General features: G+C 42.7%; 1 protein-coding gene and 1 pseudogene across 1 annotated transcript in view; one reads left to right on the forward strand and one right to left on the reverse strand.

Annotated features, from left to right (window-relative positions):
* The window catches only part of TRAPPC9 (trafficking protein particle complex subunit 9), an 839,327-nt gene that overhangs the window by 293,043 nt on the left and 521,187 nt on the right, over window positions 1-25,097 (forward strand). Inside the window, exon 18 of the mRNA XM_065398766.1 lies at window positions 22,283-22,425. Within this exon, the coding sequence (XP_065254838.1) occupies window positions 22,283-22,425 (143 nt within the window). The remainder of the gene's footprint in view (window positions 1-22,282; window positions 22,426-25,097) is intronic.
* On the reverse strand, window positions 1,259-14,412 carry LOC135874232 (SCAN domain-containing protein 3-like; annotated as a pseudogene).

Here is a 25,097-nt window from a genome sequence, read left to right on the forward strand (position 1 = left end):
CAGATTTATCAGAAGGGAGCTTGAGGAACCTGTAGTCAGGTGGTCAGAGCCCCTTCTTACTAGGAGACTCTTGTCTAGTCAAGGGGTTCTTGCAACAAATTTTTTGGTGGCCTCAGAGTACGGCCACCAAGTCTTGCTGGTGGCCGCACTGACACTTTTTCCTAAAATTATTTATTTTTCGTAAAGTTAATAAGGTAATATGCACATATATACATCCAAATATTGTAATTTATTTATGTAAGGTTTTGGGGTTCTTTTGCAGACGCAATAATAAAAATAATATACAGTTATCTCTATTCTTATACTGGACCTGTGTGCAGATGTGGTCGCCCCTTGGACTGGACTTGGAAAAGGTTCAGAAAAGGGCAACAAAAATGATTAGGGGTATGGAACAGCTGCAATATGAGGAGAGATTAATAAGACGGGGACTTTTCAGCTTGGAAAAGAGACGAGTAAGGGGGGGATATGATAGATGTCCATAAAATCATGACTGGTGAGGAGAAAGTAAATAAAGAAGTGTTATTTACTCCTCCTCATAACACAAGAACTAGGGGCCATCAAATGAAATTAATAGGTGGAAGGTTTAAAACAAACAAAAAAGGAAATTTTTTTTCATACAACGCACAGTCAACCTGTGGAACTCCTTGCCAGAGGATGCTGTGAAGGCCAAGACTATAACGGTTCAAAAAAGAACTAGATAAATTCATGGAGGATAGGTCTGTCAATGTCGTTTAGCCAGGATGGGCAGGGATGGTCTCCCTAGCCTCTGTTTGCCAGAAGCTGGGAATGGGTGACAGGGGATGGATCACTTGATTACCTGTTCTGTTCATTCTCTCTGGGGCACCTGCCATTGGCCCCTGTTGGAAGACAGGATACTGGGCTAGATGGACCTTTGGTCTGACCCGGTATGGCCATTTTTATGTTCTTATGACCTAACAGAATAGAAGCACAAATAAGGTGCTTTGAATGTTCTTGTCTTTTTTAGGATTGTTTCTTTTGCTTTTTTGGTAAAAGTGGTGGTCTGTACAACAATTCTGAAATAAAGTTAAAAATGCTTTGACATAATAGAAGTCCAAATAATAATGAAAATCATATCTCCAAATTGTTCCAATTTTTTTATTTCAGAGAGACCAAAAAAAAAATCAATCCAAGCCAATAATAATGATAACAACAAACATAATCCTATTATTTTGTATGTTAGAAATAGAGTGTGATGATAAAAGTTCTGGGATTTAGCACATCCATTGTGTGGATCAGATTACTTGCAAAATCTAAGCAGCTGTTTGAAAGGAAAGTCTGCAGGATCTTGGGTCTCCTGTGAAATTAGAAGAGAAGCTTCGAGGTTGGCATCAGTGAGGCAGTTTCGGTGCTTGTTTTTCAGGAAATGAAGTGCACTGAATGCCCTCTCACACAGCACAGTAGTAGAAAACATGGACAAGAAAAGCAAAGCAACTTTAGTTAGGGTCTTGTAGGTGTCTTCAAACAGGTACACGTTACTCCAGAACTCCTGCATTGTAACAGCAGGCTGACAGAAGTATGTTTTCATTCTTGAATCATTGCACATTTTCAGCATGAGGAACTCGAGATTCCTTACATCCAGAGAATTAAAGGAAGCTAATCTGTCTTGCATGGCCGTTAGTTTGTTTGCAGCTAATAAAGCTGAACCAGAATTGTTGAATGGGTCAGTCACAAAGGTGTACTGATGGGAAAAAGTTTTCCTCACTGAAACAATTTTCAAGATCCTCCAAGAGGATACTCAGGTATTCGGTTACAGCTGAGCCAACTTTTTGCTGCACTTTCTCATCCTGACAGCTGAGAAACCGACTGCTCCTCTTGTAAGTGCTGGACTACGTCAGTGATTGCCATTCTAAATGTATTAATGATTTCAATGCTATCGACTAGTGTTAGCTGAGGTTTCTGAAGCTCCAGGTTCAAGGAAGAAAGCTTTGGTAAAAACTCTTTCAAAAAGAGCAGGCAACCATGTGTTTCTGGATCTTATAGTTTTTGGGACAGTTCCGGTGAAACTTTATTCAGAACCTCAACAAGCTCTTCCCAGAGCTCAAACAGCCTCTGTACACTGTCATTAAAACTAAACCAGCGGATTGGGTTGTAATTCAGCAGCACCTTGTGTGTGTCTCAGCCCATTTCACACACAGTTGCAAATCTCCCTTTGACACTGCTGGTGTTGACAGCACTGATGCATTTTTTCCACTATGGATTCAACCTCATTCATACTTTTCATTGAAGCTTTGCTGGCAAGTACTTCTTGGTGGGCAAAACAGTGAAACAAAAAAACGTTTCTGAGGGCACCTTTCTTGGAAGCAGTTCAGCACCCCTACTCGTGCACTTTGGATGAGCTGCCCCAACAGCTGCCCCAACAGCTGTCAAACCACAGAGATTGTCAAAGCTAACACGACACTCCTGCATTCTCACCTGAACACATTCAAAAATGAGTTTGTTTGCCAGTAGGCCTGTCTCGGAGGGCTTGTCTACACCACACAGCTTTTAGCGACAAGGCTGTGTCGATACAGCCTTGTCGCTAAAAGTCAGCGTGTGTAAACGCTCTTTGTTGGTACTTTGTCAGCACAAAATACTTCCAGCCCCGCAAGCAGCATTAGCTTTGTCGGCAGGACACTGCCACTTGTGTCAGCAAAACTTTTGCGGGGGGGAGACAAAAGTTTTATCGACAACTTTGCAGTGCAGACATACAATGAGGCTCACCTGACATAAAACACCTTCAGAAAAACAATGGTGATCACAGTCCAAAAAGCGAACATATACGATTAACTTGGGATTCCTCATGACATCAAGGGTGTCATCCAAGCACAGACTGTAGAAAGGGCTTGCTGCGACTTTCCCAGCTATTTCATTTTGTAGAAAATTCACCAGATCTCTTGTGGTCCTCTGTAATGTGTCATTGCTGAGTGGTATCTCTCTGAAAAGCTTACTTTCTGGTTCTACAGCCAGAACAATTTTTTTCAGGAGTTCTCCATTGCTGAATGGTTTCCTTGCTTTCCCCAAATGTGTAGTGCAACTTTAAAAGTAGCCACTCGAATCTGAATCCGCTTTATTCAAAAAATCTTTGAGCTGCCGCTGTTGTTTTTCAAACTCGGTTTTTGCATCATGTAACAACTTGCACCTCTGAAACTCGTGGTAATTCTGTTCAAGTACCCCTGCATTAGTGCTATAGTGATGTTGCATTGCATATATTTTGATTTGATAAATTTCTCTTACAAAGAGCACAAACTGCAACTTGCTCAGAAACAGAATCAGATGGCTTCAAAAATCCAATTAACTGCATTTCCCACTGGTCTTGAAATGTTTGTTTTTCATCCTTCCATGTTCTGCTTTTCTTAGCAGGAGGTGGCTCCTGTGGGACCATCTCTGTATCACATTCAGGGCGCTATCTGGCACTGATTTTTTGAAATACTTTTTGATATCCATTTGTGTCTTTAATGCTTTTGCCGTCTTCCACAAACAATCTCCGCCTACTCAAACACCACACAGTGATCTTGTCGGCGATGAGGTTGACCAATAGCTGCTTATGGAGCTACAGTAGTGGGAAATGTAAAAACACAGTGTGAATATGTGTTGTGATTTGAAAGGAAACCACATCTGCGTAATTCAGCTCTGCCTGCACTGTAGCAATATTTAGAAGGGAATGAGTCTGCATTGTAATTTATGGGGTTTACAAGGCAACTTTAAAACTTTACATCTCACCGATTGTTGGGGTGCTCTGGTCTGGTGCATAGGAGTGTTTTGACTTCTATATTTGGGGGAGCAGGGTGGTGTGGATTTAACCAGGACTGAACAGGGCCTTATGGGTGGGCGATGTGGACAACCGCCCATGGTGGGGGGAGCACCAGGGACAAGAGGCAAAGAGTGGGGCAGGCCTGGGGTGCGAGGCTCCAGAAGAGAGTTTGGGACAATGGAGGAGGAGGCAGCAGGGCCCATGAGTGATGGGGTGGTGGGTGAGGAGCCCGGGAGGAAGCAGGAACTAGTGGTGATGGAGGCAGTGCTTAATTTGTAATGAAAGAGGTGTCGGGGCTCAAGCTAGGTGGCTGCTGGCAGGCGCCCAGCTCTGAAGGCAGGGTGGCATTGGGATGCTAACCGTGCTGTGGAAAGTGACATTTGTATCTTTTTAAATATCACTTTCAACAGCAAGTCCTGGCAAATTGAGACCTGGATGGACGGGTGGGGGATGAGGCGCTGGAGGGGCACCACCGCCACATGGTTGGGGCTGATGGTCAGCGCCCTGGATCAGCACCTGCAGGAGTCCATGGTCAGTGCCCGCTGCCACGCAGCTGGGGGTCTGCGCCTGCTGCCACATGACCAGGGCCAGGGGTTGGTGTCCAGGGTCAGCACCTACTGGAGACTCCTGTCCTGCGACCGGGGCCGAGGGTCAGTGCCCAGGGCCAGCACCCACTGGAGCTCACAGTCGGCACCGGAGATCTGCACCTGGGGCTCCCCTTGCCTGCCACTCGCCTCGCCGCTCCCCTCCTCACCCACCCTGCCTGCTCATGGGTGGCAGGTATAATAGGTGGCGCTGCCGTGGCAGCCGAACCCCCGGTTGCTGGGTTTTGTGGTGAAGTTTTTGCTTCATTATGCCCCATAAAGGTTCTGGGGCAGCTGAGGAGGCAGCATGTGCTATTCAGCTTCCTGGCTTCCTCAGTAAACTGCCTGGACTCCAGGGAGATTATTGAGGAACCCAGGAAGCTGAGTACTGCCTCCTCAGCCGCCCCGGAACCTGCCTGGGGCATAGCAAAAGCGTCTTTGAAGAGATGCTTTTCCCCCTGGGGTGGCTTTGGTCTGGGGAGGAGAGGCGCAGCTGCGCCTGGACCGGGTCTCCTCTGGGCAGGTGGGTGAGGGGGCCGGGGCTTTGGCAGGCCCGGAGCTCCTCTGGCTGAGGAGGGGGTGTGCTCCGGGCTTCAGCCAGCCCAGGGCTCCTCCAGGCAGGTGTGTGTGTGGGGTGGGGTTGGGGGGGGAGGGTCTCGGGGCTTCGGCCAGCCTGGGGCTCCTCCGGCCGAGGGGGTGGGACGCTCAGGACTTCTCCAGGTGGGGGGCTTGTGGCTCAAGCTGCATGGGTGTTGGGGTTTTGGGGCTCTGCTGGGAGGGGGGCTCCAGGGATGGAGTCAGGAGCTAGACTCCCCTAAGGGGGGCTCCACGCACCATCCATGCACCTGCCGCTGGCCTCCTCACCCCCACGTGCTGCTGGCTTACTGCATTGCGCCACTCACCTCCCTGCCACAGACACCCCCCTCAGGGCTGCTGGCTCACCGCTCACCTCCTCACCTTTCCCCTCACAGCCAGACCCCCACCCCTCACCTGCCTCTTCACCCTGCTGCTGGCTCGCCGCTCGCCTCCTTGCTCACCTACCAGGCCCTGCCCCTGCCCACCACTCACCTCACTGCTCGCCTCCTCACCCCCCACCCGCCCGCTGCTCGCCTCCTCACCCCCCCCGCCTCCTCACCTTGCTACTTCAGCGTTGTGTGTCCCACCTGTGTCTCCAGAGAGGTGGCGCACGCAGGAGCGACAGGGAGGAAGGGGAAGGGTTGAAGCTTTCCCTCCAACCATTGCCCAGGAATCTGCCCTGGTGGCCACATGCGGCCACGGTGGCCACATTTGAGAAACGGTGGTCTAAGTATACATGCCTCAGCGCATGGGGGAAGGAAAGATGATCTGTTGAGGTCCCTTACAGCTCTACATTTCTCTGATTGTGTTCATGTCTTAACTTTTCTGAGTCCATATTTTGAGAGACCATTGTCCCTGCAGTTACATGCAAAGGGAAAAAATACATCTTTGATATAAATGCTGAAGATCAAAGACTTCTAGTGATTCACTTCCCATTGCAATTAACTAGCATGCTATGTGTGTTTGTTCTTTATATACAGGTGCTTTGAAGCAGGCTGGTAATTGGATGGGATAACATTCCTTAGAATTGTAGGAAAGTACACGAGAGAAATGTATATCAGGGCCTCTGAATTAGCTATCGGATAATTTTGTCTGTCTAATATGATATTGAAGTTTTTCTAATTGTTTAGATTGAATTACAAATGCCTAATGAGAGTAACAAAATGATAACTTTGCAGTTCTATAGAGACTTTTACTGGAGGATCTCAAAGCATTTTGAAACACTGAATAATCCTTGCATCACGTCTGTGAGGCAGATACAGAATGTATTATAAGAACGGCCATACTGGGTAAGACCAAAGGTCTATCTAGCCTAGTGTCCTGTCTTCCGAGAGTGGCCAATGCCAGGTGCCCTAGAGGGAATGAACAGAATAGGTAATCATCAAGTGATCCATCCCCTGTTGCCCATTCCCAACTTCTAGCAAACAGGGGCTAGGGACCCCATCCCTGCCCATCCTGGCTAATAGCCACTGATAGACCTATCCTCCATGAATTTATCTAGTTCTTACATTTATCTAGTTATTATCCCCATTTTACAGAGGTGGAGCTGAAGTACAAAAATGTTAAGTGACTTGTTCAGGAACATAAAGCAATTTAGTGGCAGAGCCATGAATAGACCCCCGAACTCTTGACTTCCAGATCTCTGTTGTAACCTATGTACCATGTGTAGTCCCATGGTTATATGTTGCTATTGAAAATAGCGTAGTTGAATTAACTAAAAAAAGTCACTTTTTGTAACTACTGGTACAGTTTCATTAATTAACAAAATACCCTCATGAGGTCAGAATTCCTTTAAAGTACTGTTTACACAGGCCACACACTTCTTAAATGAACCTATCAAGGCAGCTACCCAGTTTAGCATAGAAAAACTCGTGGCTGGCCTGTGTCAGCCGACTAAGGTTATGAGGCTTAGGCTATGCAGGGATGTTTCATTGCTGTGTAGACTTCCAAGGCTTGGAAGTCTACTCAACAATGAAACAGCACTGCGGCCCGAGCCCCGTGAGCTGGAATCGGCTGGCATGAGCCAGCTGTGTTTTTTGCTGCGTAGACATACCCTCTGACAGAAATGGAGGGGTGAGGAAAAACACAACAAGAGAACACCAAGTAATTAATACTGTGGAGAATCATTCTGTGTTGTCCCTTGAGGGCAGGACTAGATAAATTAATAGATCTTTTCTACCTCTTAATCTCCTGAGCTGAGAGAGACAGCCAAGCAGAGTAAAGGAACTTGGCAGGGATATCAGAGACTTGGGGGAGAAAGAGAAAGCAGAGAGAACATTAAACAGGAATGGAATGGTATTCTAGTCTGTATAAAGCTATCAAAGACGGAGCAAAAAACAAAAAAAAATGTGGAAATGATGGGAGAACAGGAACTATAGTGAAAAGCAGAAAGGTAAAAGCTTGACATTAGTGAAATATATTATCTTTTTCTGGAAAGTGTCCCATAGCTCTGTTAATGAGGAGGTGCAAGAGGTTGTGGTGGTGGTAATGGTGGATTTGGGTAAAATTGATGCTTATGCTGGGCATAAAACTTGGTTACAGGTAGGCATATTTGAAGATTACATGCTACCACAGTATGTAATTTTTAAATTTCAAGCCCTGATCCCATGACAGATTACACTCATTAGTGAGATTGTTTTCCATAATCATTTTAAGAACTTGTATTTTGAAAAGAAAGCTCAAACTTTTTTTTTAAACTTAAATATTTCAGTGCTCCTTTCCATGCTTCCCCAGCAGAGCAAATGTGATGGCTGCCATTAGTGCCATAGTCAACATTTAGTAAAAGGTTGTCACTTACCTAACAGTTACGGTACTCTTGAGGTACCATGCTTATTGCCTGTTTTTAGTTGAATATTGAAGTTGAATAGCGTGTATGAGTTTTCTTTACAATACGTGAGTTGCTAGTCTGATTATGGAAAAAATTCTGGCTAATAAATATGATTTGCCAAGGTTAAAGCTCTAGTTATACAAATGAAAGAGCAAAATCTTGTCTTTGTTTTCATTAAGTCGTGGAGGTTCTGAGCATACACTGAGGGGAGCTTCTGCCTACCATAAAATGAATCTCATTTCTATAGGTATGATATATATTATGCTTGAGTATATTTTCGGTACAGTGAATTTATTTTTTTCGACATGGCCATATTAAGGGTAGTGGACATTGCACAGCTAGATCCTATACATGTCAATGCAATTTTAGCTCAGTGCAGGTAACCATTACTGTGAAACAGTCTAAAATATCTTGAGCATTAATGTAATTGTATGGAACACAGCATTCTGTTTTTACATTGGTAAATTAATACAAGAAAAAAATATTTGCACAGGTATTTTGTTCCTATGCCATTGTCTCACTGTATTTTCTTTTACAAGTGACCAATCCTGATGTGCAGCCTCTTCAAGAATTCTGGGTGTGGGGGTCTCAGAATACCTTCTTTTCTGTGCCAGGATATGGGCTGGCCGTATTCTTTTCATCCTCTGGTGCTGAAAGAGCAGTTTCTTCTGTCCTCACCAGTTGGGCTGGCACTCCTCACTGCAGTCCAGGGTTGGAGTCCCACTGCTGACTCTTCTGTGTTGGGCCTGGCTCCTCTTCCTTTACTGAACTCCAGGGGTTGAGGACTCAATTTATGGTCTTCCTCCTGCCATTGCCTTTTTATTTTATGACATTATCTCCAGTTTGTCCTGATTATTTCATCCTAGTTGTTAGAGATTAACCCTGGCCTGAAGGCTTGAATCCAGATTCAAATTTTCCCCAAATGTGTAAATATTTGGCGTTAACATTTTGATTTGGTCTGTTATAGAGCTGGAGGAAGGAGGCATCTTTAAAGTTTAGATCCAAATTTCCCCAAAGTTATGGAGTGTTTGTGTGGAGGTCTGTGTGGGTATAAGGTGAGAAGGCTGTTTAAGTCTGTTTGTTTGCTACACAAGCTTGGGATTCTTGTAAGTGAATGTCACTGTGAAACTGAATAAATTGTCATCAAGTATGAGGTTTAATACTATAAGTAATAGTAAGTAATAAATTTACAACCACTACTAGAGTGAAGTAGAGGTCTGTTTAGTTCTGGCTTGATGGTGGTACTTCATAGGGTATGTCTACACTACGGGATTAATCCGAATTTACAGAATTCGAATTTTGGAAACAGATTGTATAAAGTGCTTACCCTGATTTAGCCTTATTTCTAACACTCCTTAAAACAATTATGTTAGACAAGGAAAACAGATGGATAGAATGTTCAAGAGCATGTCTTTTCGTATTTTTTTACTAGCATTTCAATCAATCTCTTGTAATTAGGTAATTACATACAGTAACAAAGGGTCTGCCTTGTTTTATATACTATATTCAGGAGTAAGCAGGGAATGTACACCAGCTAAGGAGGTGTATGCACATTAATTTACGGAGTATTATTTTTTATATAGATCCTATAGTCTGTTAGGGTCACTGCAGAAGGATTAGATCAGGACCCTACCCTTAACAGCTGACAATGCAAGAGAACATATAAAGGAGTGTGGAAAAGAGGAGAGATAAAAGGCAGTGTCATTGTGTTGGGAAGCTAAACATGTGTCTTGTGGTTCAACAATTTTTGTATTCTAGTTAATTAGGTCTACTTTAAACAAAATAGAGCCCCCACTAAATCCAATACAGTTTTTAAATGCTTAAAAACATTTTCAAGCAAACTAGCAAAAAGTCTACAGTAATTCTCAGAAAGGACTGGTCTACCTGAAAATGTTTAGTTTTAAAGCTCACCTCTGTGTACGTATAAAGTTTGAGCAACTATTTTTAGACATTTATTATAAGAAAAATTTAAGATAACACAGTCTCAGACTGCGACCAAACTTCAAATATTTCTGTAAGCAGAGAACATACGGAACTTGGGTTTATAAGGAAATATCACTTGCTACTAAACACCTTCTAATAATATAATTAGAGTCGGTGATAAGAAAAATTAAAACTTGAAAGTCTGAAGCTTTTCTTTAGTAATTCAGAACATCTTTAATTGCTCAGCACCATCAAATCTGTTCTGTATAAAACCATGTCACATGGAGAGTGATATTTAGTGATATTCAATAATCAGCTGAACTGTATTTAGAATGATACACTGTTAAGGCAAACAATTAATAAAATTTCCACTGACCCACTTAGTAATGAAGAATGCTGTATACCTGCATTAAGTAGCACTTTAACTGTTGCTTATGGAAAATGGCAAAGACAAACATATTAAACAACATGAAGACCAACAGGTTCTGGTCTTAATTAAATATTAAAAGTAATTTGATAAATTCTATCGTTTGAGTGACAGTTTGTTCTTTTGATAATTATACTTTGATTTCTCTGCAACATATTATAACCTGAGATATGTAATGACAAGGATTTCCAAAAACAGGCAGAGAGAAAATAATTGTGTTAAAGAATTAAGTTCCATTGTCTGTGGAAGCTGTCTTGGTGAACAAAACGTTTCAAGAGAATTACTGTGATAAATACGGTTTTCTTTAGTGTTCTGTGGTTTATCACTAAAACATTTCTGCCCAATGTAATGAAGTCTTGATATTTAGTGTCCATTGATTTTTTGCAAATGGCCATCTTACCACTTGTGCAAGTGGTCAGATGGCAATTTCACATTAGGGCATTGGTTTGCTTTATTTATTTTTTGGATTGGTTAGTTAGGAGGAAAGGCCATGGAGGGAGCACTCAATAGTGATTGAATTTCACTGATTGACTGATATTTTCAGAGTAAATTCACCCACCCAGCTGTGTGGTTCCTTGGTGTAAACTATAGGAGAACCAGACATTTATCTTATTGCAGATTTCTAACTGGTTCTATTTGATTCCATGGAAAATGAACAGATATGAACCACCACTACCATCTCTGGTTTTATATGCTCATTGTTTAATTTGGGATTAATCTGGAAATCATCTAAAATCCAATGCTTGATATTAAGGGCTTTGTACAATTGCCAAGGGAAGAAATTTAATTTAATAAATACCTTCTGAACTGCAACTCTTCCAGTAAATGTGTGTTTTTTGGGGACGTGACAGAATGCAAATGTGTAGGTATGCTAGAAGTATAGAAAATTTTATTCTATGGCACCCCAAGAGGATCCCCATTCTTTGTGTTGTCCTCTCTCTTTAATGAATCACTTATATTCTTCTTTGAGTAGTGTCCCTATGGGTGCTTCACCGTAGGTGTGTCTGTGTCCCTGCGCTGCTGATCGGAAAACTTTGGTAGCAGTCTGTTCAGCCTGCAGATGCGCTGCTCCTTATTTGCCATGAGGGTAGCCCAGGTGTGCAAGCAACCCTCCTCAGTTCCTTCTCAACCACCCCGGCTAGAGACAGAGCTAGAGCTGTCCACTCATGGAACATTAACTCTTAGAATTGCTAATTTTAGCTTCTTTTGAAGTCTTTTTCCTTTCTTTACTTCGTTTACATTTTATTTTGTCTATCGCCTAAAAAAAAAATATAGGAAAAGAAGAAAAGAAAAGGACTTTGTCTTCCATTGACCCCCTTGTGGATTCAAAAAGTGCCTCAGTTGCAAGGAATCTATCCCAGTGACTGATGGACACTTGCAGTGCATTCGCTGCTTGGCAGAGAAACACAGTCCATAGAAGTGTGGCTTGTGTCAACAACTGAAGCCCAGGTCCAGGAAGGACAGAGAACTGAGCCTCAAACTCACAGTCATGGAGTCCGCCCTTCAGCCACTGGAGTCCTGGCGGGAGCTCTCACCACAATCCTCCACTTCAAAGTGAGGTGAGCTCAGAGAAACGCCTGCGAGCCACTCATGTAAGGCCTCTAAGAAAAGGCCATTGAGTCCCCATAGTGAGCCCCAGTTGAGCTGGAAACTATCACTGGTTTGGTCAGTATCACCAACAGTCTCCACCGGTACCAACGCCCTCTGTACCGCCAGATTTCTGGTGCACCGGACTCTCCTCTGCTCTCCCTGGTATCAAGTTCCCCCAGAGCCTGTGTCTTACCAATGATTGCCTGCCACATATTGCTCTTTTCAGAAAGTGAGCAAGAGGACATCTCTTCCCAACTCTCATCACACCCGCCATAGGGAGCCCAGTTTCAGTATGGACACCGAGCATGCTACCCCTCTGAGTAACAGCCTCCCCAGTTTGGGCAATCACGGTACCTTCCCATCACAATGGCCATACAGGGACCCCGGCAGGCCCAAAGGCAACAGGCCTCCATCACCTCTGGTGTGGCCTACAAGCAGCTGAGGAAGTACCCTCCTTTGGCTGCTGCCTCAAGGGCTTCTCAACTCCCCACGCAGGCAAGGGAAGAACCAGAGCTAAAGTTGAGGACGAAGTCACTCCTCCAGTCCACCTCTCGTCATCGTCGCCATGGCAGATGACTTTAAACTATTCCAGGACTTGGCACAGAGCGTGGCAGCGCCACTCCATATACCTTTACAAGAGGTTTGTGAGTCACTCAAACTACACTGAACTTGTTTCAGAATTTGGGCCTATAGATCAACAAACAAAAATTGACATTAACACCGGTACAGAGGCTAGAATTCATAGGAGCCGACTCCATTCAGTCAGAGGTGCTCCTCCCACATCACAGATTTCTCAGTCTCTTCTTGCTGATAGAGACACTACAATCCAGCCCCAAATTTCAGCCAAACATTACCTCCAGCTCCTGGGCAATATGGCCATGGGCGCATCGGTGGTTGCTCAAGCCAGACTATGGACGAGATGCCTCCAAAGCATGGTGTGGTTTGGTTTAGAGGTTGAACAGAGAGAATATAAACAAACTACTATTGATGTTCACTAGGGTCAAGCAATCCTGGGACTGATGGAAAGACTCAATAAACATCTGTAGGGGAATTCCGTTTATTAAGTCTTCCCCATTTCTTCTCCTGACCACCCATGCATCCCTCATAGGATGGGGTACACATCTCAATGGTGGCACAATACAAGGCAAATGGTCTTCAGCAGAGACATACCTCCACATCAACCTGCTCAAACTCAGAGCTGTCAGAAATGCTTAGCAAAGACACACATGTAAGGGTCATGGATATGCAATATGGCCTGGATGTATTACATAAGCCATCAGGGAGGCTCCAGATCTCATTCCCTGTATGTAGAAGCACTAAAACTATGGAACTGTTGCATCTCCAAGAATACCTTAATATCAGCGGCCTACTTACAAGTAATACACAACACGATGGTGAACAGTCTTAGCCGCAAATTCCAACACGACCACAAATGGGAGATAGATTTGGTAGTACTCCACAACATATTCCGACAGGGGACACGGATAATAGACCTATTTGTTAATTACTAAGAACAAGAAATGTCTTTAGTACTGCTCCAGAGCAGGGATTGGATGACACTCCATGGGAGAGGCTTTTCTCCTTCCATGGGACAAGGGCCTTCTTTAAGCCTTTCCCCTATTGCCTCTATTACCAAAGGTCCTGTTGAAAGTTGAAAGAGCAAACGTCATACTGATTGCTCCCACCTGGCCCAGACAGGCCCTTACCTATCACAGCTGGCACTATGACCACCGATGACTATTCCAATCACTCCTTACCTTCTATCACAGAACGAGAGAGACACTCTCCATCCCAACCTATGGATTCTGCAGCTCAGAGCCTGGCTCCTTCATAGTTCCGGCACAGAGAGACATCTTAGGGTACGTCTTCACTTACATCCGGTCCGGATGTAAGCAATCGATTTTCTGAGTTCGATTTATCGCGTCTGGTTAAGACGCGATAAATCGATCCCGGATCGATCCCGGAAGTGCCCCGGATCGATCCCGGAAGTGCTCGCCTTCGACGCTGGTACTCCAGCTCGGCGAGCGGAGTACGCAGCATCGACGGGGGAGCCTTCCTGCCGCGTCTGGACCGCGGTAACTTCGGACTAAGGTACTTCGAATTCAGCTACGTTATTAACGTAGCTGAATTTGCGTACCTTAGTCCGAAGTGGGGGGGTTAGTGTAGACCAGCCCTTACTCTGAGGCAGTCCAGGAGGTGTTATTGCACAGTAGGAAAGGAGCTACTTGCCATACCTATCTACAGGAATGGAAGAGATTCCAGATCTGGTGGGATCCCTAATACATCCACCTTACCTGTGATTCTATACTACCTATTGACTCTCAAAAAGTTGTGACTCTCTATCAGTTTGCTGAAGGTTCATCTAGCAGCAATTGGAACCTTCCATCAGCAGGTAGAAGGATACTCAATCTTCTTCCATCCAACTACAAAGAGGTTTCTCAAAGGCATAGCGAAACCTCTTCCTACAACCCAGACCTCCCACTCTTCAATGGGATCTCAGCCTAGTATTAAAAGGTCTGACTAGGTCACCATTTGAACCCAGGGCTACTTGTTCATAACTCATCTTTCCATGAAGATGGCATTCCTCATCGCCATCACCTCTGCAAGAAGGGTTGGGGAAATAGCGGCTTTGATGGTGCATCCCCCTTTCACTATGTTCTTCCTTGACAAAGTCACGCTTAGACCACATCCAAAGTTCACTCCCAAGGTGACTTCCACATTCTACATAAATCATTCTACATTATTCAGCTTCCAGCCTTTTATCCCAAACCTCGTCAGGATAATAGGGAAGTTATCCTCCATACACTCGACGTGAGGAGTGCCTGGGCCTTCTGTTTGGACAGGACAAGAGTCTTCAGAAAATCCCTGAGTCTCTTTCTCGCCATTGCAGATCGGTCAAAAGGTACATCGATTTCAGCTCAGAGACTAAGTGGGTCCTAGGCTGTATTAAACTCAGTTACCAATTGCATAACGTAAAACCCCCATCTTCAGTACAGACACATTCTACAAGGCCAGTCTCCTCATCTGTCACCTTCTCCAAGAGTATCCCTATCTTAGAAATCTGCAGAGCAGCTACTTGGGCATCTGTACACACCTTTGCAGAACACTATGCCATCCTGGGGGATTTGGTTGCAAATGCCAAATTGAGTGCCACAGTACTATCATCCATATCAGACTTGACTCCAAAGTCCCAGACTCCAGTGGTGGACACTGCTCGGGAGTCACCTACAATGGAGCACCCGTAGGGACACTACTGAAAGAAGAAAAAGAAGTTACCTTGTGCAGTAACGATGGTCCTTCAAGATGTTTATTCCTATGGGTTCTCCATGGCTCCCCCTCTCACCCCCTCGCTACTTCGGAGTTCTAATAGTTGACTGGAGTAGAGAAGGAACTGAGGGGGGATTGCCCGCATCTGCTGGCTAGCCTCGTGGCAGGTGAGGAGCAGTGCATGCGTGGGCTGGATGGACTGCTTCCAAAGTTCTCCGATTAGCAGTACAGAGATGCAGACACACCCATAGTAGAGCACCCATAGAGAGAGACATCTTGAAGAATCATTGTTATTGCACAAGGTGAGTTAACTTCTTGTCTTATCTAATCTTCCCTGTAGTACATGTGAGGCACTTGTATTTTTAACTTGGTTGCCACAGGACAGTGATACAAATGTATGAGATTTTAAAATGTCATCCTAAAACATTTCTCTCCTCTTTCCCTTTGGTGAAAAAACACAGAATAGTTCCCACCCCCAGGTAAAAAGAACAGGAGTACTTGTGGCACCTTAGAGACTACCAAATTTATTTGAGCATAAGCTTTCGTGGGCTACAGCCCACTTCATCAGATGCATAGAATGGAACATATAGTAAGAAGATATATATACATACAGAGAACGTGAAAAGGTGGAAGTTGCCATACCAACTCTAAGAGGCTAATTAATTAAGATGAGCTATTATCAGCAGGAGAAAAAAAACTTTTGTAGTGATAATCAATATGGCCCATTTCAGACAGTTGACAAGAAGGTGTGAGAATACTTAACATGGGGAAATAGATTCAATTTGTGTAATGACCCAGCCACTCCCAGTCTCTATTCAAGCCCAAGTTAATGGTATCTAGTTTGCAAATTAATTCCAGTTCAGCAGTGTCTCGTTGGAGTCTGTTTTTGAAGCTTTTCTGTTGCAAAATTGCCACCTTTAAGTCTGTTACTGAGTGACCAGAGAGGTTGAAGTGCTCTCCTACTGGTTTTTAAATGTTATGATTCCTGATGTCAGTTTTGTGTCCATTTATTCTTTTGCGTAGAGACTGTCTGGTTTGGCCAATGTACGTGGAAGAGGGGCATTGCTGGCACATGATGGCATATATCACATTGGTAGATGTGCAAGTGAACAAGGCCCTGATGGCGTGGCTGATGTAATTAGGTACTATGATGGTGTCACTTGAATAGATATGTGGACAGAGCTGGCATTGGGCTTTGTTGCAAGGATAGGTTCCTGGGTTAGTGTTTTTGTTGTGTGGTGAGTGGTTGCTGATGAATATTTGCTTCAGGTTGGGGGGGCTGTCTGTAAGCGAGGACTGGTTTGTCTCCCAAGATCTGTGAGAGTGAGGGATCGTCTTTCAGGATAGGTTGTAGATCTTTGATGATGCGCTGGAGAGGTTTTAGTTGGGGGCTGAAGGTGACGGCTAGTGGCATTCTGTTATTTTCTTCATTGGGCCTGTCCTGTAGTAGGTGACTTCTGGGTACTCTTCTGGCTCTGTCAATCTGTTTTTTCACTTCAGCAGGTGGGTATTGTAGTTTTAAGAATGCTTGATAGAGATCTTGTAGGTGTTTGTCTCCGTCTGAGGGATTGGAGCAAATGCGGTTGTATCTTAGAGCTTGGCTGTAGACAATGGATCGTGTGGTGTCTCCTAGATGGAAGCTGGAGGCATGTAGGTAAGTATAGTGGTCAGTAGGTTTCCGGTATAGGGTGGTGTTTATGTGACCATCGCTTATTAGCACAGTAGTGTCCAGGAAATGGACCGCTTGTGTGGATTGGTCCATGCTGAGGTTGATGGAAATTGTTGAAATCATGGTGGAATTCCTCAAGGGCTTCTTTTCCATGGGTCCAGAAAATGAAGATGTCAATCAATGTAGCGCAAGTAGAGTAGGGGCATTAGTGGACGAGAGCTGAGGAAGCGTTGTTCTAAGTCAGCCATAAAAATGTTGGCATACTGTGGGGCCATGCGGGTACCTATAGCAGTGCCGCTGACTTGAAGGTATATATTGTCCCCAAATGTGAAATAGTTGTGGGTGAGGACAATTTCTCACTTAAATCTGAGTGTGCATGTTGCATCTTATAAAGCTCACAGGACTAAGTTCAAAACGTGGTTCTGACACTAACTTCTTCTGTGACTTGAGAAAATTGCATATGTGCTGCCCTATTTCAAATTCTGATGTCCGGTACATCAATGTAAATTCTGAGTAACTTCACTGAAATTTCGTCATCTGTACACGGGGGATACTATAACTTATCTCTCCACTCAGAGGGGTATTGTGAAGCTCAGTTAATGTTTGCAAAGTTCTTCATGGATTAAAAGAACTATACAAATACTGCTTACTATCGTTACTTTGAAGAGCTTCAGGAATCTGAATTTATTTTAGATCAATACATTTCAAATAATTAAATAAAATTAAAATTGTGACCTAAGGTGCAGAATCTGGGTAAGTAGCTTTTTTGATCTGCCAAGAAAAAACAAATAGAAGCTATACATATATGTTATAAGGTATTTCTTCTTGATAACTCATTTCTGTGAATTCACAGAAAACTAAAAGATTCTAAGTTGACTTACACATAATCTGGTGGTAGCTGGTGTGCATGTCCCATTGAAAAAGAAGCCCCTACACTATTGAACTGGTATAGCAAGAACAGTCCCGTGCAAGATAATGGAGTGGTTCATATGGGACTTGAGTAACATGGAATTAAAGGAAGGTAATATAATTAATGCCAGTCAACCTGGGTTTATGGAAAGTCTGTCACCCTACCATGATATCTTGACTGATAAAAGCAATAAGGTTGATGTAATATAATTAGACTTCTGTTAGGTGTTTGACTTAGTATTACACAACATTTTGATTAAAAAATATTGAATGATATAAAATTAATGTGGTGTTGTAGTCATGTCTGTTCCAGTATATTAGAGAGACAAGATTGGTGGTGAGGTAATATCTTTTATTGATGAGCTTCCGTTGGTGTTCTCTCTCACCAACAGAAGTTGGTCCAATACAAAATATTACCTCATCCGCCTGTCTCTCTAATAAAATTAACATGGCATGCATTAAATGGATTAAAGGCTGGCTAACTGATCGGTCTCAAAATGTAATTATAAATGATGAAGCATCATTGAACAATGGGTGTGTTTCCAGTGGAGTTCTACAGGGATCAGTTCTTGGCCATATGCTATTTAACATTTTTATTAATGACTTGGAAGAAAACATCTGATAAAGTTTGCAGATGACCTACAAATTGGGGGAGTGATAAATAATGAAGAGGACAGGTCAATGATAGAGTGATCTGGATTGCTTGGTAAACTGTGTGCAAGTAAACAATATATGTTTTAATATGGCTAAATGTAAATGTATCCATGTAGGAATAAAGAATGTAGGCCATAGTTACAGGATGGGGGACTCTATCATTGGAAGCAGTGACTCTGTTAAAGACTTTGGGGTCATTGTGGATAGTCATCTGAACATGCCCTCACCCATGTGTCTCTGTGGCCAAAAGGCTAATTGGATGAATAAACAGGGAATCTCAAGAAGGAGTAAAGAGGTTAGTTTACTTCTGTATTTGTCACTAGTGCGACTGCTGTTGGATTACTATGTCCAGTTCTGGTGTCGACAATTCAAGAAGGACTTTGATAAATTAGAGATGGTTCACAGAAGAGCCACAAGAATTATTAAAGGATTGGAAAACATGCCTTAGAGTGATAGACTCAAGGGCTCAGTCTATTTAGCGTCACAAAGAGAAGGTTAAGGGGTGACTTGATTACAGTATTTAAGTACCTACATGAGGAATAAATATTTAATAATGGGCTCTACAACTCAAGTGCATTTCCTTCCCACTTGTGTATCATCATCGGTAGTAAAGATTCTGCAGGCAAAATTATCATCTCAGTGACACCTGTGCAACCTCATTTCTTACTGTAGGCTTGGAATGATTTAATTTATAGACACTTGGTAAGTGATTCTATTGATCTCAAGATGAATAGAATCTGCACCTCAGTCTCGTTTAGTTGTTGTTTCTGCAGGGCTAACAGTTGTAAATAGCTGACAGTGCTTATTATGCTCTTGCAGTAGTAAGACCATAGTTAACTTTGCATTGGAATTTTCTGTTTTACAGGGTCTGTCTGTCTCATATTTTAAATCTGAAACATGCTATAGGGAACTTGTACCAAATTTCAGCCACTAATTAATGTGCATGTGGAATAAACTCGTATGAGTTTGAGTGTTTCTGTGGTGTTGGTTTTAAAGGAAATTTGGGGAAACTGGAACACTGGAAAAGCCTGATGTCTTTTCCACACAGCACTGCAGATTTAAAAGCTCCTGCTGCTTCCTGAGCAGTAACATTGTGACATCAGAAATAATCAGGCACTCGTCTCTCATGTCCTCCATTTTGTTTGCATACTTGGGAGAGCACTGATTGCTTACTTGGTAGTCATTGCAATGTCTGCCTTTGAAAACTGGTTCACCACAGACTATCATAACGTTTAATGAAGGGTCACAGGAAGAATTGTAATGAGTTTTAAGGAACTCCTGCTGTGCTCCTTGGGGTTTGTGCTGTGTAAGTTACACTGGTTCTTTTCAAAGGGTAATTGTTACTTTCCTCAAAAAGGGTTACATGACAATAAGATATAAAATTTAAGCTCCTTGTATTGTATATTTTTATATACTTACAAATCTATGGCTTTCTGAATATTTACCTTTTTCAAAAAGCAGGAAATTATAGATTGGAGTCTCTACTCAGTTTTCTATTACACAATTTAAAAAGAAGTAATTTAAAAGTTGCAAGAAAAACAAAAACATGTTTTGTTTGAATACAGTTTAGTTAAATTATTTCCAATATGTTGATCAACATGGCACTGAGTGGTGAAACATGGAGCTTCACAGAGATAAAAGTAGCAATTAAATATACAGTGAGGAAACAATTGTGTAATGCTTTATTATTTAAATAGCATATATATGAAAAGATTTTTTGATTAAAAACTAAGGTAATTCACACACAAAAAGTTTAATGTTAAGGTTGTTCTCATGAATAAACAAAATAATAAAAAATTAGGCAATACAAAGTCTTCAGTTACATGATTGCATATTATTTTTTACACAGGATGCCTTGTTTATTCCATGCACAGGATGGATCTGTTCTGGGGATTAATAGGGATGTATAGGGAAGGAGTCTGTTGTCTGTCTCCTACCTCATTTGTTGCACAAGTTGGAAGTTTTGTAGTGAATGAGGTAGTGGACTGTGGGAAGAGAAAGGCTAGGGAAGTTGAATGTCACTCACCTGGAGACCTGGATTCTATCTTTGCCTCTTCCATAGAGTTCTTATGTGAAACTGGGCACGTTACACCAAACTTTTCACAGTCATTTCTTCATGTAATTAAAGGCTGTATCATAATGCATATGCACAAGAGGCTGAGGTAAGGGTGCATGGGCAAAGTTCATGCTGGAATTTCCTAATTTGAGAGTGAGGCTGGTGATGACAACCTTCTCATGGTTTGCCCTGTTACATGCTAAGGCACAATCAGAGTCCTCAAATCATCATTCAAATATTGCTCCGCAAGATCCCAGAGGAAACAATAATGGAAATAGTTACATTTTCATGGCCACTTTAAGAGAACTGTAGGCCCCGCTCTACAAATTTGCCAGTTCAACACTGAACTTGAGAATGCGTGACTCTCTAACCTTTTAATCCTTAACATATTTCCTAACTTTTTATGGTTTCGTTTATTGATGAGAGCAGCCTTACTTAATGTTAAATTAAGTTTTTTGTATGTGCATTTTTACCATGAAACTGAATAGATTTTACTTGAATGCACCCAACAAGCAGTTCAGCTTTGAAGGAGCCATTTTTACACTGTTGCTATTCAGAGTTGAATTGCACTTTTAATTTTTGACTTTGAGGGCTCTTTTGGTTCATATGACGAATAAAAAGTACATTTTAAAACATTACTCCTATTTTCCATTCTCAGTAAAGAGAGCCTTCTAAAGAGCTCAGGTTTTCCCTGTTGTAGGTATTTGAATATACTGAGGGGTTTTCATATATACGTGCTTGCAATGTCTGTCTGATTATAGCGGACAATGAAAACCCTATGCCATCAACTTTATATGACAGAATGCCATGAATATTACAGCAATAAAATAAAGCCTAGAGATCCATGCTTTTCATTGCAGAATTCCTAATTAAATGTTGAGGTTCTGTTTCAAGTTACGACTTAGTCTTAAGCAGTGTCAGCTTTCTGGACTTGATGATTCCAGCTCTGTTTGTTAATTAAGCCACCTGGAAAAGCAGAATGAAATTGTTTGTTTATAGTGGGTCTGCATTGTTTATTTTTGTACTTGCTATTGATCAACTCCTGAAGTGACATACGTTTAGCTTCATTAACTTTCAATGAGAAATTATTTTAAAAGCAATAGAAGTAACTGCACAGAGTGCCCAGTGACTTACTTCTGTTGATATTGTAAATTCTGGTTTAGGGCTATATTAGGAAGCAAAGTTAAGCTGCACTGTTCTGGATGAATTGTGAATGGGTTAATGTGGTACCCAGACACACACTTATTGCAGAACAGTGAATTGCTAACTAACATAAATCCTCAGTTTCCATTCCCTCAATATGACCTGAAAATAGAACAGTGTCAGATTACTTCACAACATGAAGTTCCTTCATAACTAGGACATTTTGAAGTTACTTCTGGTCTCTGATTGTTCCTGAGTGGTTTCTGAGTAAGCAATAGCACCAAATATTTGCAGATCTTGTAAAATGCTTTGTGGAGCTTGAAGTGGAACCCTCTGAAAAGTGATGGCATCTAGTTGGTGTGATATTGCTTTTTTGTTCTTTTTTGTTTTGGTGGTTGAAGTTATACCATATGCTAGTGCTTCTAAACCTTTTTTGGCAACAGCTGGTTTTCCACTCTAAGACCTCTGTTGCAACAGCCAGTGTAACTTGGATTTGGATCCACAAAAGCTCCATTGTGAGTTGGAGGGCATACAGTGGAATGGGAAATGGTGTGATGGGAACCAGCAGAGGCAGCTCATTAAGAAAAAAGTGGGGAGTCTAGAGTAGCGCTCATGAAATTCTGAATTAGCACCAATAAAAGCAATATATTAGCGGTTGGGAACCGCTACCATAGATACACCCACCATTGTGTGTAATGTATGCACGACAACTTTGCTTCAAAAGCTACCATAATTTTTTTGACATGTTACAAATCAATTTTCATGTGTCTGTAATAACTTCTATTAAGACTGGTTTAGAAATTTCACCACTGATGCACATTTTCCATGACCCAATTTGATGATTGAGCAGTTATGATGCACAGAAATGAGCTGTAGTTGTTAACTTATATACCATTATTTTTCCAGACACTGGAAGCCATTTTGAATTTCAAATACTCTGGGGGACCAGGACATGCTGATGGCTATTACAGGAACCTCTCTCTGGGCCTTCATGTGGAAGTGGAGCCATCTGTCTTCTTTACGCACGTCAGTACCCTTCCTGCAACAAGGTAAGTCTTCCAGTCATCCTTGCAACCCAAGATATCCACAACAACGTGCAGACAAAAGCTGCTGAATGGAATTAATAAGATGTATGGAGAGATGTGTGGAACTGCTGGATATTTTATAAGATACCAACTGTAACTAACCTTTTACTTAGAAAACCTGACTTTGTGGTTAAACAGTCCGTGTGCATTGGAAAATTTCTGTAGTTCCTATATTTTCACCTTGCTATAGCTTGAAAATAAAACATTTTCTTTTATAATGGGTATCTTCTTCCATGTATCTTGACTGAAATTGTGAAGGTTTTAGTGTTGTCTGCTGTTTTAGACTGTGTTCTGCATGCTACTGGATACCAATGAAAAGTAAGTTTTGCTCATTCTTTCCTGAGTGGATTTTTACCTGTTTCTCATAGGTGATAAAATAAAGTTTTCTATTTATAGTGACTTTCATCCCAAGGATAGTTTATAGAATATAGTCAAAGGTCAAAATTTTCCAACTTTGGGTGCCTAAAGTTAATCAACAATACTGAATGGAAAGTTCTTCTAGTAATTATATTTGCTGCTATTATAATTACCTGATAAATACTAAAACCTCAATTCTGTATAGTCAGTTTCATTATCTTCTTTTTATTTAAGGTATTTCTTGAGTCAACAGCTATTTTATGAAAATTAATTCTGCATGTTAAAGTAGTTCTTCTAGTGATTGCTGCATGATGGTATAAAAGGCAGCGCCGCCCCAGACCACGCTCAGTTCCTCCTTACCACCCACGATCGATAGAGTGCATTGCCTTACTTCTGCAAGTTTATTTTTAGAGGGAAATTATCTTCCTTTCTGTACATAGGTAAGTTCGTTGCCTTTGCTAGTGTTGGGGGGAGGGATAGCTCAGTGGTTTGAGCATTGGCCTGCTAAACCCAGGGTTGTGAGTTCAATCCTTGAGGGGGCCACTTAGGGATCTGGGGCAAAAATCAGTACTTGGTCCTTCTAGTGAAGGCAGGGGGCTGGACTCGATGACCTTTCAAGGTCCCTTGCAGTTCTAGGAGATAGGATATCTCCACTAATTTAATTTAGTGTTAAGATTAGTGTACCTCTTCTTGGTTGTTTTTCTTGGAACAGAGGTTCCCTCTTATTCACAGTGCCAGAGTATGCCTCAGTCTCTGGGTTTTAAGCCTTTTGCTGGCTTGCAAGAAATCTGTGCTGGTGAGTGAATTTTATTCCACCTGCCTTAAATGCCTTGGTGAGGGTCACACTCTAGACCACTGCCAGATTTGAAAGGACTTTAAATCCCTGACAAAAAAGGACAGAGAGGTGAGACTGCGTCACCTCCTTGTGCAGGCTGCCTTGTGTCCACTTTCTGACCCTTCCCACTCAGGGCGGGCACCAAGTATTTCAACATCGGTGAGGAGCAGTCCTGCAGACATTGCTTCTGAAACTCAGCACCAATCCCCTTCTCCAGTGCTGAGAGAGAAGCACAAAAGTTCAGACCAGAACAGTAAACAACAGTAAGCAATCTGAAGGACAAGGTAGAGTGTCCTATGGAAAGAGAGATTCCCCAGCAGTGACCTATTTTCATCAAGGGTCTTCAGCTCCGGCACCGGTGCCTGTGCTATTGGTGTTGCAGTACCAACTCTTTTGGTGCAACAAGAACAGCACCAGGAAAATCTCTTGATATCACTGGTGCCAGAAGCCTATGCAGAAGCACAGGACCTACTCTGCCTCTCGATACTGGATTCTCTGATTGTCCAGGAGACAAGTTGGCAGGTACCAGTGGAAGTTAAGCCCTGGCTACACACAATCTCAGAGACCAGATCTGTACTTGGTACTGTGGAGGCTAGATCTATGAAGCATGCAGTCCAGAAGTAAATCTAGCATGCTGTCCCAGGTTCTGGTATATCTGGAGATACGTTCCTGGATCTTGGCACCACCTGGCACATCAGCAGTGTGGTCAAGCAATTCAAGGTCCTCCTCAGAGTCTGAGGTACACCTAGTATACACCGAGTGACCTAGACAAATTGGAGAATTGGGCCAAAAGAAATCTGAGAATCAACAAGGACAAGTGCAGAGTCCTGCACTTAGGACAGAAGAATCCCATGCAGCGCTGCAGGCAGGGGACCGACTGGCTAAGCAGCAGTTCTGCAGAAAAGGACCTGGGGATTACAGTGGATGAGAAGCTGGATATGAGTCAGCAGTGTGCCCTTGTTGCCAAGAAGGCTAACAGCATATTGGGCTGCATTAGTAGGAGCATTGCTAGCAGATCCAGGGAAGTGATTATTTCCCTTTATTCGGCATTGGTGAGGCCACATCTAGAGTATTGCGTCCAGTTTTGGGCCCCACACTACAGAAAGCATGTGGACAAATTGGAGAGAGTCCAGCGGAGGGCAACGAAAATGATGAGGGGGCTGGGGCACATGACTTATGAGGAGAGGCTGAGGGAACTGGGCTTGTTTAGTCTGCAGAAGAGACGGGTGAGAGGGGATTTGATAGCAGCCTTCAACTACCTGAAGGGGGGTTCCAAAGAGGATGGAGCTGGGCTATTCTTGGTGGCAGATGACAGAACAAAAAGTAATGGTCTCAAGTTGCAGTGGGGGCGGTCTAGGTTGGATATTAGGAAACACTATTTCACTAGGAGGGTGGTGAAGCACTGGAATGGGTTACCTAGGGAGGTGGTGGAATCTCCGTCCAC

This window comes from Emys orbicularis, chromosome 2, assembly GCF_028017835.1.
Source record: "Emys orbicularis isolate rEmyOrb1 chromosome 2, rEmyOrb1.hap1, whole genome shotgun sequence".
NCBI classification, from domain to species: Eukaryota; Metazoa; Chordata; order Testudines; family Emydidae; genus Emys; species Emys orbicularis.